Source organism: Leucopleurus acutus, assembly GCF_964270905.1.
Source record: "Leucopleurus acutus genome assembly, chromosome: X".
NCBI lineage: Eukaryota > Metazoa > Chordata > Mammalia > Artiodactyla > Delphinidae > Leucopleurus > Leucopleurus acutus.
The window spans coordinates 68,134,121-68,151,687 of NC_139148.1; the positions used below are offsets into that span (position 1 = coordinate 68,134,121).

The window sequence follows — 17,567 nt, forward strand, 5'->3', positions numbered from 1 at the left end:
GTGTGTGTGTGTGTGTGTGTGTGTAGATTTTTTTTTAATTTAAGGCCTAATGAGTAAGGCTTGTTTGAACAAATGAAGTGTGGAGATCAAAAGTCTTGAAACAAATGTATACTGGCATAATGGAAAAGCACCAATGTGAAAGGAAGCAGAAGTCCCCACACAACTTGCTTTGTAGATTTCCTGGTAAATTCCCTGCAGTAGAAGGCCATTAAATTTTTAAAATTATTCTAAATTTATTAACTGTTAATAATTCCATCCCATGAGATGGCTAACCCTGGCTTTTTCTGTCATTTTACGGACTCTGCCTGATCTGGATGTACCAAGATTTAGAGGATCTTCAGTGGACACAAAATTGTCATTATCAGAATCATCATTATATAAAACAGTCCTCCTGCCTTGGTTTCTTGTTTTAATTCGAGGCAGTCTACTGAAACGTCCTGAAAACATAGTATCAAATTCATCATCTGCAATACGTGCACGTTTGGCTCTGGTGGCTCCTCTAGAGGCACCTCTTCCTCCTCTCCCTCTCCCTCTCCCTCTCGTGCCACCTCCACCTCTTCCTCGACTGCCTCGTCCCCTGCCTCCTCTTCCTCTGCCTCCTCTACTCCATCTACCCCATCTGCCCCATCTGCCTCTTCCTCCCGTGCCTCTCGTCTTCCAGTTTCTTTTTCCATTGGCATATTGCTTTCTGAGTTTTCTTTTAGGCCTAGTTTGTATGAATTTGCTATAGTCATGGTCTCCATCTACGTAATCTTGATCTGTTCTGGAAGTTGATTCAGAGTCAGAATCAGAACCACAGGTACTTTCAGAACTTAAACTGGATCCTAACTCTCCACTCTCTGAGGAAGATAAATGTGATTTCTCATTTGTTTCTTTTTTCTCTTTCTCTTCTCTTCCCACGCTCTCATCTTCTTCTGATGCACTAAGTAGTTTTCTCTTGATTCCTGCCCGGGGCTCTCTGCCATCACCATTTGTAAGGGGTCCATCAAGGGAGTGATCTAAATCAAGATGAATAATTTTTAAAGTTAAGCTTTGACATTGATAAGATGGTTATTTAGGTTCAAAAGTAAAATTAAAAGTCTATCAAAATACATTTGGTGCCCAAAGATAGATGGGGTAAAATCATGGAGAGTGCTGGAGTATGAATTTAAACCTGTTTGAAATGAAAGATACTAAGGTTTTAATTTTTATCTGATTGCTTTTTGCAGGGGATGGGGGGAGTGTAGAGGGATGATGGGTGGTGAGATAGCTAGGTAGAAATTTTAAGGGCTTGAACTCTAGAAGGAATAATCTGGGAACATGTATCAGAATAATTTTATTCATTCATTCAACAAATATTATTGATTACCTACTATCTGCCAGGCATTGTATGGACTTTGGAATATGGCAATGATGAGACAAAGTCCTTGATCTTTGAATTTATATTTTAGTGTGGAAACCCTGATAGACAATGAAGTAAACAAATAGATAATATAACTTCAAGTACTAATATGGGTTATAAAGAAAAAGAAAAGTGGGTAAAAAAAAAGAGTGTGAATATATGTATGGGGGGTATATTAAATAGGGAAGACTTTTCTGCTGAGGCAGTATTTGAGAAAAGAACTGAATGAAGTGAGATCTGGGGAAAGAACATTCCACTGAAGGAAACAAGAACCCCATATAATTAGAGTAGAAGAGAAAAATAAGAAGTAGTAGGAGATGACTGCCAGTGGAGAGTTTTAAAGCTAGAGAATGACAGGATCTGATTTACATTTTTAAGAGTGCTATGGTTGCTGTATAGAGAATGGAATATAGGAGGGCAAGACTGAAAACAGAGATCAGTTGGGAGTACATTGCAATGGTCTAGGTAAGAGATGATGAGAGATGTATCAATAGAGGTGATGATAAGTGATTAGATTTAGAATATTTCCTTCTGGGGGAGCTACCAGAACCAAGCTTCATAGTTCAAACTGACAGAAATTGCTGATGGATTGGATGTCAAGTGTTAAGCACAAAATGAAGATCAACTCCTAGGTTTTATGCCTGAGTAACTTGGTGAATGGTAGAGATATATTGCTAGGTTAGAGAACAATGAAGGAGAATAGGTTTGGGCAATCTGGTGGAAAGAAAAAATCAAGATTCCAGATAGAAATACTACTAGAAATCCAAGTCAAGACATTTGAAAAAGAAAAAAAGCAAGTGGATATACCAGTCCAGAACTCAGGGGAGACTTGGATAGAGTTGGAGATATAATTTTGGAAATTTTCAGTAAAGAGATAACATTTAGTGTAAAGAGAAATAAGAAAGCTCACTGAGAGAGCAAGTAAAGAGAGAGAAGGTGGCTGAGGACTGAGACTTGGTATATTCCAACATTTAAAGATAAAGAACAATTGGCAAAGATAAGCGAGGTAGGAGGAAAACAGGAGAGTGGACTGGAAAAATTGGAGAGAGCAAAGAGTAGGGTTGTATGGTAACCACAATTACAAGATTAGTCTAATAGTCTAGGTGTTATGGACTGAATTTTGTGTGCCCACTCCACTCCGCCAAATACATATGCTGAAGCCCTAACCCCCAATATGACTGTATGTAGAGCCTTTAAGGAAGTAATTAAAATTAAATGAAATCATAAGGGTAGGTGGGCCCTAATGCACCAGGACTCGCCTATGTCCTTATAAGAGAAAGACACACCAGTGCTCACTTGTTCTCCCTGTCTGTGTATGCAAAGAAAAAACTCACACGAGGACACAGGGAGAAGGTAGCCATGAGCAAGCCAGGAAGAAAGCCCTTACCAGACACCAACCCTGCTGGCACCTTGATCTTGGATTTTGAGCCTCCAGAACTGTGAGAAAATAAATGACTGTTGTAGGTATATGAAAAGGTGCTCAACATCTCTAACCATCAGGGAATGTAAATCAAAAACACAATCAGATATCACCTCACACCTGTTAGGGTTGCTAATATCAAAATGATAAAAGATAACTAGTGTTGGCGAGGATGTGGAGAAAAGGGAACCCTTGTACACTGTTGGCGAAAAAGTAAATTAGTACAGCCATTATGGAAATCAGTACGGAGGTTCCCTAAAAAAAACTAAAAATAGAACTACCATTTGATCCAGCAAACCCACTTCTGGATATATACCCAAAGAAATTGAAATCAGCATCTTGAAGAGATATCTGTATTCCCATGTTCAGTGTAGCATTATTCACAACAGTCAAGACATGGAAACAACCTGTATGTCTTTCCACAGATGAATGGATAAAAGAAGGAAATATTGCCATTTACGACAACATGCATGGAGCTGGAGGACATTATGCTAAGCAAAATATGCAAGATACAGAAAGAGAAATATTGCATGATATCACTTATATCTATAATCTAAAACAGTCATACTCATAGAGGGAGAAAGTAGGATGGAGGTTGCCAGGGGATGGAGGGAAGAAAAATGGGGAGGTGTTGGTTAAAGGGTACAAAGATTCAGTTATTCTGGATATCAAATGTACAGCATGGTGACTACAGTTAACAATACTGTATTGTATACCTGAAATTTGCTATGAGGATAGACCTTAAATCTTCTCAACACACTCGGTAACTATGTAGAGGTGATGGATATGTTAATTAGTTTGATTGTCGTGACCATTTCATGGTGTGTATGTATATCAAAATATCAAATTGTACGCTTTAAATATATACAATTTTTATATGTCAAATGGTATCTCAATATAGCTGCTAAAAATGAATATCTGTTGTTTAAGCCAATCTGTGGTGTCTTGCTGTGACAGCCCATGTTGACTACTATACTAGGCTAGAGACTATGGGGATAGCAATACAAACTGTAGCAAGAGATTTGAGTGATACTAAAAGTTGTAGAATTCACAAAACTTAGCAACTGACACTTATGAGGGATAAAAGGTGAGTCAAAGAACACTGTAAGATTTTAAGTTGGATGACTCAGAAGATGATGGTGCCATTAACGAAAATAGTGAGTGCAAAAAAAAGAAGCAAGCTTGAAACATAAAAATGGATGATAAGCACTCAAGGGAAATTTTTTTAAGAAGTACTGGAAATGAGACTGGTAGAATAAAGAGATATTAGGGCTAGATATATGAATTTGGAGTCATCAGCATAAAGATGATAGATGTAGTTATTAAATTCCTTTATTTGTAGAGGACAAAAAAAGTGAGAAACTGCAAATAGGAGGCATGAAAGGCCAAAGAAAAGACAAAATATAGAAATATAGGAGAAACAGAGATATAGGATCAGTAGAGTATAGAAGCCAGGCAGTGGAGTTCCTAGAGGGGGTAGTCAATAGCATGCAATGATACAGAGAGATCAAGGAGATGGGGACTAAGAAAAGGACTGGTTGGTCACTGAAGATTACTGGTGATTCGGGGGAGAAAAGCTTTTGGAGAGTGGTATGGGCAGAGGCCAGACTACAAAGCATAAAGGAATGTTTAGATGGAAAGAAAATAGAGGTAGGAAGTATAAGCTATTCTTTCTAAAAGCTTGACAGTGAAGGAAAGGGCAAAAAGAGAAGTGCCATGAGTATGCAATGTGCAGCAGGATCAGAGGAGAGGGTAAAGATATAAATTGGAAAAATAAAGGCACTAATTATTTTAAAGTAATCTGAAGTTTCAATATTTCTCACATAACTGATATAAAATATATCTTTAGAACATCTATTTTTAAGTTATTTGATACTTCAATAACAATGGATAAGCTACTTAATCTTTCATTAAAAATTTATATAAAATAGAAATATATATTCCAATAAAGATATTTATAAAAGCATATTAATCATTCTTCACAAACTTTAAATAGATGAACATATTAGAACTTTCTGTGAACATGCTCAGGGTCCATAACATAGGACTAAGTATAAGAAGAAAGTCTGCATAACAACAATAACCTTCCAGTATTTATAACTGATGCCCTCAGACATAGTCCAAAATGGATGTACCTGATAATGAATTATTAGGTCAGGGATTTCTTTTTAAGCAGTGAAAATTTTTCTTCAAATAAAAGTTATATGAAAGCTCATCACATGAAATAAAAAACAGAGTTGCTCTGGTTGAAAGGAGAAAGCTCTTCTGAGTATTTTTGAAGTACCTCTTTGGATTACTCAGAAATAGGTAGAACAGTCTGAAAACCCCTGAATTATTGAGACAGCAGGCCCCTGAAGGAAGAGAATATCTGAGTAACATAACTGGGAAACCAAAGGAAGGTTTTAGAAGTGGATGTTGACTGAAAGAAGGCTCACTTTTCAACACAAACCCTTTTGTAAAATTGGGGTAGCCCCCAAAAATATGAGGCCTATTTAAAGGTGATTTTTGGATTTTTTTCCTCTCTTATTAATATGGTTTAATAATATGAAAAGCCCTAAATGTGTCAAACAGTCTAGTTTTACGTGCTTGGGGAAAGATCTCTTCATTTAGTTTTTTCTCCCTACTCATTTTAAATTTTATTTTAAAAGACTAAGATATGTTTGGAAATCTGCATATGAAATCCTATCTGACTCAAGTCTGACAATATTGAAATCCTCATTAACTATAAGAACATGCTAATTTTTACTACCTAAATATATCAGCTTTTAAATGATTTGTCTGCCATCATAAAGGAACAAAGAATAAATGCCCTGTCCATATTTATTTCTTACCTTGTTTAATCGGCAAAACTTTATTTCGAAATGATTTGGCTTTCCCTGGGTCATGGCTATTTCCACTTCGGCTATATCCACTGAAGCTCGATGAAGAAAATGGCCCATCCAGTTCATCATCAAGTAAATACAGTGACAGCCCTTCAGCAGCATCTGAAACTTACATTTAAAAAGATTGTAATGTTAACATAATTATGTTTTCAGAAAAATTTAACAGGCTGTTTTTAAAACTATATCTCAGTTATTTCACTCTAACATCAAAATTACAAATTGTTTAAAGAAAATATGAATATTTTGAGAACAAATGTTTTATTACATCATTAAGCTTTCAAGCAGTTTGTCAGAAAAACTTGTCCAAGAAAACCACCTCCCCACATTATGAATCTTCAACTCTTAGGTTGGCAAGTATATTATAGATGAGTGGTATGAGATATTACAGATGTTAAAAATCATAAAGTCACATAATTTTAAAACTAAGTGACTTTAAAATTCATCTAGTCTTAACACCCTTACTTTAAAAATGAAGAAACTAAGTCCTATGACCTAATGTCTTACCCAGGGCCACAGAGAACTGGGGATAAAATGCAATTTTTCTATTGATACATCCAAATCCACTGCTCCTTGCATTATAAACCATGCTGCCTCTTCTATATTCTTTAGTTAAACTAAAATACAGAACACCAAAAACAAAAGACATATTTACCAGGAGATGAGAAAGGAGAGCTAGTCCTGGCATAAGACACTGAGGTATTCTGGTCATTTTTAGGCTGTAACTTCATTTGTTTCTGTTTCCCTTTTGGACTATAAGTAAAAATATATAATAATGAACAAATTTTTCTATTAGCAATATATTATGATAGTATGATACAAAATGCTTAAGCTAAGCAAAGAAGAAATGCAATATAATTTAAGTGAAACAATTCAAATTGGTAATAGGACAAAGTTAAATTTCAATCATTAAAATTAAAAAAAAAAGGTTTTGGTATAGTAAAATCCATTTAAAAAAGCTTTGGGTTACCAGCTCCACCTTTACACAGGCATAAGAGTTCTAACAACAACAAAAAAATCTCTTGGATTCCCTCAAAGTAGTCAATAAACTTTAAGAAGTGAGGTAATACATACAAGATGCTTTGAAAACTAAACTGTTATGTCAATGTAATATACCTAGGAGCTCTGCTACTAGATAATGAACTGCTGCTGCTTCTTAGACGTTTTCTGTACCGTGGCCTTCTCCTCTTTTGACTCTGGATTGCTGACTTATATTCAGAGATGATATTTTTAATATGACTTTCAAATAAGGCAGATAATCGCAATGTCATGCTATAGATCTGAAAAGGTAGAAATTAGTCTTGTTTTACCAACTACTTTAATTATATAAAAATAACAGGTTATAAACATGCCTGAACAATATCAACATCATCCTTTCAGACATAATATATGTGCTTCTTACACTTGAAAAATTCTTCCTGAAGAACTAAAACAAAATACCATTTTTACCTACAAATTAATAAAGATTTTTAAAAGATAATATACAATGTTGGAAAGGGGAGGAAAAAACATTCTTATACATTGCCAGTGGGTATTTTAACCTGAACAACATTCTAAGGACAATCTGCAATATTTGCCAAAAACCTTAAAATATATACATCCTTTGGCTAATAATTTCATCTTTAGGAATTTATCCTAAGGAAATATCAGAGAATTACACACACAAAATAATTACGTTCAAGGATGTTAAAGATGTTAGCCACAGCATTATCCATTTAAAGTGAAAAACTAAAAACAACCTAAATCTCTAGCACCAGGACGCTGGTTAAACAACACAAAACCACCTACTCTTCTGTTTTCAAAGAGTAATAATAAGATGGAAAAATGTTCATAATATATATTTTTAAAAAGGCTTCAAAATATAAAACCTACTGTTTAAAGATTATACAAACATTTATCAGTACACATGTAAATGTAGAAAATAAATCAAGTGTGAAAAATTATGTGTACAGAAATCAGTGAAAATTCATTTCATATGAAGTGGAAGTGAGCATGTATATACCTACTGCGCAATTGATTTAAAAGTTAATCAGTTACTAGTGATTAGAAAACACAAAAATTATTACTTTTTTGTTCTCAAGATGTTTAAGTGCTGACAAAACACAGAGAAAGTATTAAATGTGAGTATGAATAAACAGTTATAATTTCCCAATATAGTTCACTAATTTGTTATAATAAAGGGAACATAAATATTCAGAGCTAATCTAAATATTTCATATAAATTAATCCTGTCAACCACTTTTATTTATCAAATTATTTATTGGACATATTAAAGAGTACTCAAATTTCTACCACTCCTTTCCTTGACTTCTCTCTGGCAAATACAGGTATTACTTAAGAGTAAAGAAGAGGCAGGTAGGAGAAAGGAAGTAGGGCTTAATTTCAGAATGACTATGCTAAATGTATCTTTAATGCATGCTTAATAAACTGTTTCAGAGAAAGTACTGAGAATCAAACTTTAGAAACTGTGTCAGAATGGTAGTACATACTTGTTTAGCAATTTTAAAACTGGTGAAAGAAAATTGCCTGATATATATAACTAAACACTTAGGTAATTAATCCACCTAATATTGTTTTTTTCATACCCTTGACTTTTTATTAGAGGTATAAGCTTTGGAGTTGCTGAATATTTGGCGAACATCCTTATAAAATTCCAGAGGACTACCATAGTTTCCTGCTTCCAAAGTTTCTTTCACAGTGCTGAAGTCCATAGGAGTGTCTATAACATGACAATCCTACAAAGAAGAATGTGTTATTAAACACACAGGCTGAGTAACAACACTACATAATACAATGGGACTGAGATTTGCATCATCATGAAACAAACACACTGCTCTTCAATCTGCCAGTTACCTCTTTGTAGTCCCAAACCATCCATTTAATAGAGGTCTTTTGGTGGCTCAGGGAAACAGCAGGGGTCTGTGGGAGGGTCTTAGCCCTCACCCTTCAATAGAAAACCATATGACTCTCTCAAGGGACAGAACAGAAAATCCACAGCCACTGGCTTCATCTCTACATAGATGGGAATATCTTGGAAATAGGTAGCTAATTTGTGACATGGAACTATTTAATTCTGTGTGAATAATCCCATCTTCTACTTTCATTGAGCAATGTGCCAGGGAGTTGGCATGAGGGCATTCTACCTAAACTGTCATTAGTTGAAGGTCAAAATCAAATTGGCCATGTTTGTGCCTTTCTCCTATCTTTTTGTTTTTAAATAAATGTGACACTTGTGCTTCATCTAAAGTCTTCAGTCTCAGATTCATGATTAGTTTGATCTTTATTAGTTAGGGGTAGGAGAAGATTCTTTCTATTTTAATCTAAATCTTTCAAGTCTAGTTAAGATATTCCTAGGGTTATCATATGGAATTACATCTGAAATTTATACTTATGTATACCACAACCACCAATAATAAACATGTTCTGGAGTGAAAACCATAGTCAATATTAGATCCTTCATCCTACTTAGAATCATTAAGAAATAAAAGCACAACATTTCTCTCAAAAGAGAAGCCAAAGGGCCAGATGAAGGGGCAGAAGAAAGGTATTATAAAAAGAGAAAGTATTTTTCAAAGTATGAGAAATCACAGTTGATCTTAATGTATCTTCTTAAATTTTTTTGCTTAAATCATAAAAACCAAAGTGTATTCCAACATAATATGGCTTATGAAACAAAGATTTTCATAGAGAAAAAATATTGGAACTTCATGCAATACAGTGACCAAAACTCAAAAGACCCAGTCAGCCTGCTGAATAAAGTCCCACTGGGAACAATCAGCTGCAGTTACAGACACAATTATGTTGTGTAATTGATGTTTTCTACTCTGCTACAGTAGCTTTAGAACTATAGAAACAAACATCTACCCAGATGCTACAAAGAACTCTCCAGAGCATGTGTTGTTTAAAAGACAAAAAATAAACAACCAAAATCTCAAACAAAGGTAAAAAGATAGTAAGCAAAGTTGAAAAATAGCTTTATAAATTATAAAAGGTTTGTTTACAGTATGGGGATTTAAAAAAGTAAAACAACACACAAACAACTAGAACATATATGCCTTTTAAGAGACTACTAGGCCTACCTCACAAAGAGATGGATCTTGTTGTCGTTCTGGAATAACTGACTCAGAGGATTCGCCCTCTTGCTCTTGATGGCCCTATTAGGGTAAAGAAGATATATTGTATTTCCAGACCACCATAACAAAATATCAAGACTTGCAATGCAATTATGATTTAAAGCTCAAAGATCCATAAATAGGAATTATGTTTTTACTAACTATAATTTAAGATGAAGGAATTCTACATTCACCATTCTCCTCTACCATGAAAAATACAAAACTAATTTATTCTACCTAAACCCCCTACAAAAACAAATCGTTTTGTTGAATGTAATTTTGTTCCTTATTGGAATAATATTTTTTCCCAACTGAAACCTGTTTATGCAGAGAATATTGATGTTTACTAATTTCAGAGGATAGTTTGATGTATTTCTGAAATATTGCTGTACCTTTTTTCTGAAAAAGCTAAAACAGATTTGCTATCTATACTAAAAGGTTGTTCAACATGTAAATAGATATACTCCTAGAAAAGGTATCCTGTAATTTAAGTTCTCATGCTTTTATCTTTGATGAAAAGTAATATGGTATATTGATTACTCTAAGTGATCATATTTAATAACTTATTTATTGTAAATTAAATAGGGCTGACATATGTTATCAAGGGTCTCCAGTGTGTAGAAGTTTATTAGAAGTTAATAAAATGCATTAAACAAATAGGCAAAATAAAAGCAGCAAGGAAATGCAAAGATGTTTAGATTAAAATTTGGTTTACAACTGTGTAATTTACAAAGTACATGTCAGGCATTTTAAAAAGTCATGACTAATCACACTACACACTTTCACAATTCAAAGATACACAAACAAAGAAGGAAGAAGGAAGGAAGGAAGAAAGGGGGGAAAGGGCTCTTAACTAGAACTTAGCATGGACATTTATGGGAAATTACATATTGGTAATTAGTTAAATAACTATACTTACTGGGTAGGAAAGAGGATCAGATGGCTGTCGAAATGGCTCTGAGTCTTCACGTTCATAAATGAGGCCCAACAGTTCTGTGCATTGTTTTCTCCAAGCATCAGGATTACACTTTAAAGACAGTCTTCTGCCTCGGCATTTGACCTGTAGATTTTAAAAGAATTATATCTAAAAGCTCTTTCCTTAAGTCTTCATTGATTTTTTCCTGTCTTCCTCTGTTAATATATATCTATTTAAGATAGAGCAGCTGCTATTTAAAAATTTCTTAGTTTAGATTAAACATCATTCTCCCTGGCAAAAATATAAACAAGTAAAAACTGGATATTATATTCTTAGAAACAGCAATAATTCTAGCATTCTGAATTCTCATTTTAAGAAAATCTACAAGGTCAATAATTTTAATACCTTAGTCTTTGCTGCTAGTTAAGAATATTTGACAATGGCACTGTAATTTTCTCAAAATAACAATTGAACAATATATATATTCTTAAGTAAATCCTTTGTGGTCATAATATATTCTTGCCTTTACTATTTGATGCCTTTTTTATACAATCTGTTTCAGTATTTGAAAGGGAACATTTTCCTTATATACAACAAATGTTTGTTTAATTATCATAGAGGAGAAGTGTGCAGAACAGAGTTAACATAACAGACCTGAGGCTATCTTTAGCAGGGCTTGCTTATAAGGTTGGCCCTTGACTGGCATCTAGGAACCTGGTACTTGAACTCTTTTCTAAATAATAAAGGTGGTTTACTGTGCCCACACTGTTTGTACAAAGAATGTCACTTGTGCTGAACATTCACTTTCCTGTACATTTCCTATGCTTTCCTGCTTTCTGTGAGTCTGGAATCTTGGCATGTGCTAGCTAGATGGGGTCTACATAACAAACTCCCAATAAATTCTTTGGGAGATCAGTCTCTAATCACACACATGTTGCTACATTTTCACTGTGGGAAAAGAATGTACTCTGTGTGGCCCTTCAGAGGAGAGAGAGAACATAAAGAAACCTGCACATGGATTCCTCCAGACTCTGCCTGTATCTTTTTCCTTGTGATCCAGCTGTGTATCCTTACTGTGTCACTGTCATAAACCTTAGCGATGAGTTAACAAGTATATATACTGAGTTCCATAAGTCTTTCTAGCAACTCTCCAAATATGCGGAGTTGGTCTTAGGGATCCCTGACACAGGAAGCCTGAATTTTTTTCTTATCAGCAGTTCATTTATCCACTTACCCTTCTTCCAGATGAAGTACCAGGACCATCTGAATCTAAATCAACCATTTCTGTATCCTAAAATTAAAAAGGAAGAGTGGGAGAAGATATTAAGTTATATTCAGTCTTTTACAAATTTACAAAGAAATGGCAAATATAATCACAATTAACTCCCTCATTGGAGCAGGCAACAGAACAAAGGTGAGAGGGAGACTCACTCCAAACTTCACCTACATGCTATATACAAGTTGGAAAATATACTGGGAAAAGAAGAGTAAATGAGGTTTCTCTTTAAATCAGAATAGGAAATGAGGGGGAGAGTACAATGATTGGTATCTAAAGTTGTACCTAAATGTTAGTATTTTTTAAAGAAACTTATTTTATATGACATGATAATTTAATATACTATAATCAGGAATTACTCATGATTAATCTTTTGCTACTTCAAGAAATATATCTCTTTTCTATAGGGAAAATATGAATGTGTATTAAAACATAAGATTCAGTTAAGTATCCCTCTGAGGGTTAGTTTTTTAATACAAAGAGGCAAGGCCCACACACCACTATTAACTTGGTGATGGTGAAGCACACTGGTAATGCCTCAGAGAATCTAGAAAATGGCTACAAGTGAACTTATCTACAAAATAGGAATAGAGTTACAGATGTAGAAAATAAACTTATGGTTACCAGGCGGGTAAGGGTGGGGGAGGGATAAATTGGAAGATTGGGATTGACATATACACACTACTATATATAAAATAGATAACTAATAAGGACCTACTGCCTAGCACAGGGAACTGTACTCAGTACTCTGTAATGGCCTATATGGGAAAATAATCTAAAAAAGAGTGGATATAGGTATATGTATAACAGATTCACTTTGCTGTACACCTGAAACTAACACAACATTGCAAATCAACTATACCCCAATAAATTTTTTTTAAAAAAAGAAAGCAAAGTAGCTCATGAGCCATTGGTTTCCCTTTCTAAAATTGCTGAATTACATTTTACTTTAATTTTCTATTCTAACCCAGAGTGCCATTCTGAGGTGAGCAACATCCATCCATGATAAAAACTCCCTGGGGGGTTAATATCCAAAAGATATAACAAAATAGGTATAGATTTTATTTCAACATAATAAAGGCCATATATGACAAACTCACAGCTAACTTCATGGTCAATGGAAAAAAACCCAAAAGCTTTTCCTCTAAGATCAGGAACGAGACAAGGATGTCCACTCTTTTATTTTATTTAACATAGTATTGGAAGCCCTAGCTAGAACAATTAGTCAAGAAAAACAAAAGACATCCAAATTAAAAAGGAAGAAGTAATACTGTCTCTGTTAGCAGATGACATAATATTACATATAGAAAACTCTAAATACTCCACCAAAAAACTGCTAGAACTAATCAACAAATTCAGTAAAGGATACAAAATCAATATACAAAAATAAGTTGTGTTTCTATACACTAATAATGGGCTATCAGAAAGAGAAATTAAGAAAATAATGCCATTTATAATTGCATCAAAAAGAATAAAATACCTAGGAATAAATTTAACCAAGGAGTTGAAAGATCTGGACACTGAAAACTATAATACATTGATGAAACAGAAGAATACACAAATAAATGGAAATTTTTTTCCATGCTCATGGACTGGAAAAATTAATATCGTTAAAATGTCTGTACTACTCAAAGCAATATACAGATTCAACACAATTTCCAACAGCATTTTTTGCAGAAATAGAAAATAATCTTAAAATTCATATGGAACCATATAAAAGAATTCTAATAGCAATCTTGAGAAAGAAGAACAGAGCTGGAGGCATCACACCTCCTGATACCAAACTATATTACAAAGATATAGTAATCACAAGAGTATGGTATTGACATAAAACACACAGATCAATGGAACAGAATAGAGCACAGAAATAAACCCATGCATATTGGTCAATTAATTTACAACAGAGGAGCCAAGAATATAAAATAGGGAAAGGATAGTTTCTTCAATAAATTGTGCTGGGAAAAGTGGATATCCACCTGCAAAAGAATGGAACTGGACACCTATCTTACACCATACATTAAACACAACTCAAAATGGATTAAGGACTTGGATGTAAGACATGAAACCATAAAGCTCCTAAGAGAGGGCTTCCCTGGTGGTGCAGTGGTTGAGAGTCCGCCTGCCGAGGCAGGGGACACGAGTTCGTGTCCTGGTCCAGGAAGATCTCACATGCCGCGGAGTGGCTGGGCCCGTGAGCCATGGCCGCTGAGCCTGTGCGTCTGGAGCCTGTGCTCCACAACAGGAGAGGCCGCAACAGTGAGAAGCCCGCGTACCGCAAAAAAAAACAAAAAAAAAACAACTCCTAAGAGAAAACACAGGGGTGTAAGCTGCTTGACATTGGTCTTGACAATGATGTTTTTGGATGTGACAAAATGCAAAGGTAATAAAAGGCAACAAAAGCAAAAATAAACAAGTGGAACTACATCAGACTAGAAAGCTTCTGCACAGTAAAGAAAACCATCAACAAAATGAAAGGCAATATACCAAATGGGAGAAAATATTTGCAAATCATATATTTGATAGGGGTTAATATCCAAAAGATATAAACAACTTGATAGCAAAAGAACAAATAATCCAGTTAAAAAATGGGCAGAGAAACTGAATAGACATTTTTCAAAGGAGACATCCAAACGACAAACAGGTACATGAAAAGGCACTCAACATCACTAATCATCAGGGAAAAGCAAAGGAAAACCACAGTGAAATATCACCTCACACCTGTTAGAATGGTTATTATCAAATAGACAAAGAAATAACAAGTGCTGGCGAGGATGTGGAGAAAAGAGAGTCCTTGTGCACTGTTGGTAGTAATGTAAATCGGTACAGCCACTATGGAAAACAGTATGGAGGTTCCTCAAAAAATTAAAAACAGAACTACCATATGATCCAGCAATGTCACTTATGGGTATATATCTAAAGGAAATAAAAACAAGATATCAAAGATATAAAGTTGTACTCCCATGTTCATTGCAGTATTATTCACAATAGCTAAGATATGGAAACAATCTGTCTGTCAACAGATGAATGGACAGAGAAGATATGGTATATATATATATACACAATGGAATATTATTCAGCCTTAAGAAAGAAGGTAATTCTGCCATTTGTGACAATGCAGATGGACCTTGAGGGCATTATGCTAAGTGAAATAAGTCAGACAAAGAAAGACAAATACTGCATGGTATCACTCATATGTAGAATCTTTAAAAAAAGGGAAAGTCAAACTCATAGAAACAGAGTACAGAAAAGCGGTTGGGTGGTGGACCAGATGGTGGGGGGGAATATGGAGAGGGTGGTAAAAGGATACAAACTTCCAGCTAGAAGATGAATAAGGTCTGAGGATATAAGGATCTAATGTAAACCATGGTGACTATAATTGATAACACTGTATTGTACAACTGCAATTTACTTAAAGAGTAGAACCTAAATGTTGAAAGAAAGGAAGGAAGGGAAGGAGGGAGGGAGGGAGGAAGGGAGAGAGGGAGGGAGGGAGGGAGGAAGAAAGGAAAAGTAAGGTTGCTGAATTACATTTTACTTTAATTTCCTATTCTAATCCAAGTAATGCTACTTTGAGGAGGTATTCTTGCTACATCAAATTCTGAATCAAAATGCATTTATATGAAAGGTCAGAGAAAATATTAGGAATAAGAATGATAAATTTTTCATTAGTTTCAGGAGGATAATATCTAATTGGCATATCTGAGTTTTCCTTAATATGTAAATAACATTTAACTTCAATAATACTTACAACATTTTATAGTCAAATACATTTTTGTAAAATTTAAAAACACGGGGGAAAAAATAAATAAAAAAAATAAAAACACTGGAGATTTACCATTCTGGGAATTAACAGTACAGAAAATATAAACATGTAAAATACCTCTGTACAATAATAGCCACTGCAATAAAATCCAGCATATCTGAGTCACTCATCCCTGGGATGAATTGTTTTCCATTAAATATTTTTGAATTATCACTTTTCATTACTGTTTAAGCCTTTTATCTTGGTTTTTGCTTCTATCATAGCCTCTAGTCACAAATAGCTTAATGTAAATTAGGGATATGACTGGGTGGGGAAATAAGATATGTGAGGGTCTACTGACAATACTAATTCCATTTCATTAAGAAAAACTGGTTTATGTTTGCAAATTTTCGTAAAGGAAATCAAATAGCAATTCCATGAAAGTACTAAAGTACTAAAAATGTAGACTTTCAAGTTTAAAATTATAAAATACTTTAAAATTTTATATATACTGTGTAGAAAATTAATCCCTACTGAAACTACCATCAACTAACCATTCTTTTAAAACACTGATTAGTGCTTTGTCCTGTTTTCAAGGGCTGGAAAATAAAGTATTGATTTCTCATCACAGAAACCCACTGTGTCAAAAAGGATGACTGACCACCTCTCTCTGGCTGTAGCACACTACATTTTTGGTATATATTATCTACATATAGGTTAAAGAGTTTAATACAAAAAGATGCAGGTGTTCAGCCAGCTTTCAGAAATCAGCTTCACTGCTTATAGTTAGTTTTTTTTTTTTTTTTTTTTTCTGTACATGGGCCTCTCACTGTTGTGGCCTCTCCCATTGCAGAGCACAGGCTCCAGACACGCAGGCTCAGCGGCCATGGCTCATGGGCCCAGCCGCTCCGCGGCATGTGGGATCCTCCCAGACCGGGGCACAAACCCGTGTCCCCTGCATCGGCAGGCGGACTCTCAACCACTGCGCCACCAGGGAAGCCCCTATAGTTAGTTTTAACACTTACATATAATACTTATTGTACTTTAAATGACAGAAAAGGAATTTATGCCTACTAATCATGCTGTGATTCTTACCTCCTCTGCATCAGTACTGTTTAGTTCTTCTGCTTTAATTTTATTATAAGTATCCAGTATATCAGTACAGCTCTGATCCCTGATAAGACAGATAAGTTAAAATACATTTCAATAAATTTTAGAAGTCAGAAGTCAGCCTCTATGGGAGATAAAACTTCTTCTTACCCAATAAAGCGAAGTAAGACATCAGTTACAATTTTGGCTGCTTTAACTATAGGACTGTCTGGCTCATTGAAAGTCCTAGCATTATGCTCAATGTAGCGTACTTCCCACATTAATGCTGATATTCTCCTATGAAAGAAAAAATACCCTGTTACTCTTGGTTGATACATTTAAAGTCTATTCTAGGATTAGACAACATAGAACAACTAGGCATTTAATCATGATATGTCAAAGGTGTTCAGATATATGTATGTGACTCAATATATGTGTGTGACTAATGTGCACTAATAAAGGTATATAGTTAGAGTATTTGAAGCACAGGCAAGAGTTCAGAACCACTGGACTATAAACTTGGATATGAAAACTTGGAAAAGAACTGACCCACGACATTGTGGGTAAATAGCGATTTGACCAAGGTCAAAGTAACAAAAACAAACAAATACTGCTTTGATAAATCAACAGAAGAATGTTTCGTTTTCAGAGAAAAGCAAAAAACAAAAAGGACAGATTTTTACCTCATTGCTTTTATGATATATATTATTGAATGAAATTATAGGTAAAGATATAAAATACACCCAACTGGT

At 34.6% G+C, this 17,567-nt stretch overlaps 1 protein-coding gene across 2 annotated transcripts in view; it reads right to left on the reverse strand.

Annotated features, from left to right (window-relative positions):
* Window positions 1–243: 243 nt before the first annotated feature.
* Window positions 244–17,567, reverse strand: part of BRWD3 (bromodomain and WD repeat domain containing 3) — a gene marked incomplete at its 3' end in the record, with an annotated part of 120,625 nt that continues 103,301 nt past the window's right edge. For both annotated transcript variants that reach the window (XM_082865336.1, XM_082865335.1), the window contains 10 exons: window positions 16,987–17,112; window positions 16,822–16,900; window positions 11,943–11,999; window positions 10,712–10,852; window positions 9,760–9,834; window positions 8,266–8,415; window positions 6,797–6,960; window positions 6,336–6,433; window positions 5,633–5,791; window positions 244–998 (listed from right to left, as the gene is read on the reverse strand). In XM_082865336.1, the coding sequence (XP_082721462.1) occupies window positions 244–998; window positions 5,633–5,791; window positions 6,336–6,433; window positions 6,797–6,960; window positions 8,266–8,415; window positions 9,760–9,834; window positions 10,712–10,852; window positions 11,943–11,999; window positions 16,822–16,900; window positions 16,987–17,112 (1,804 nt within the window). The remainder of the gene's footprint in view (window positions 999–5,632; window positions 5,792–6,335; window positions 6,434–6,796; window positions 6,961–8,265; window positions 8,416–9,759; window positions 9,835–10,711; window positions 10,853–11,942; window positions 12,000–16,821; window positions 16,901–16,986; window positions 17,113–17,567) is intronic.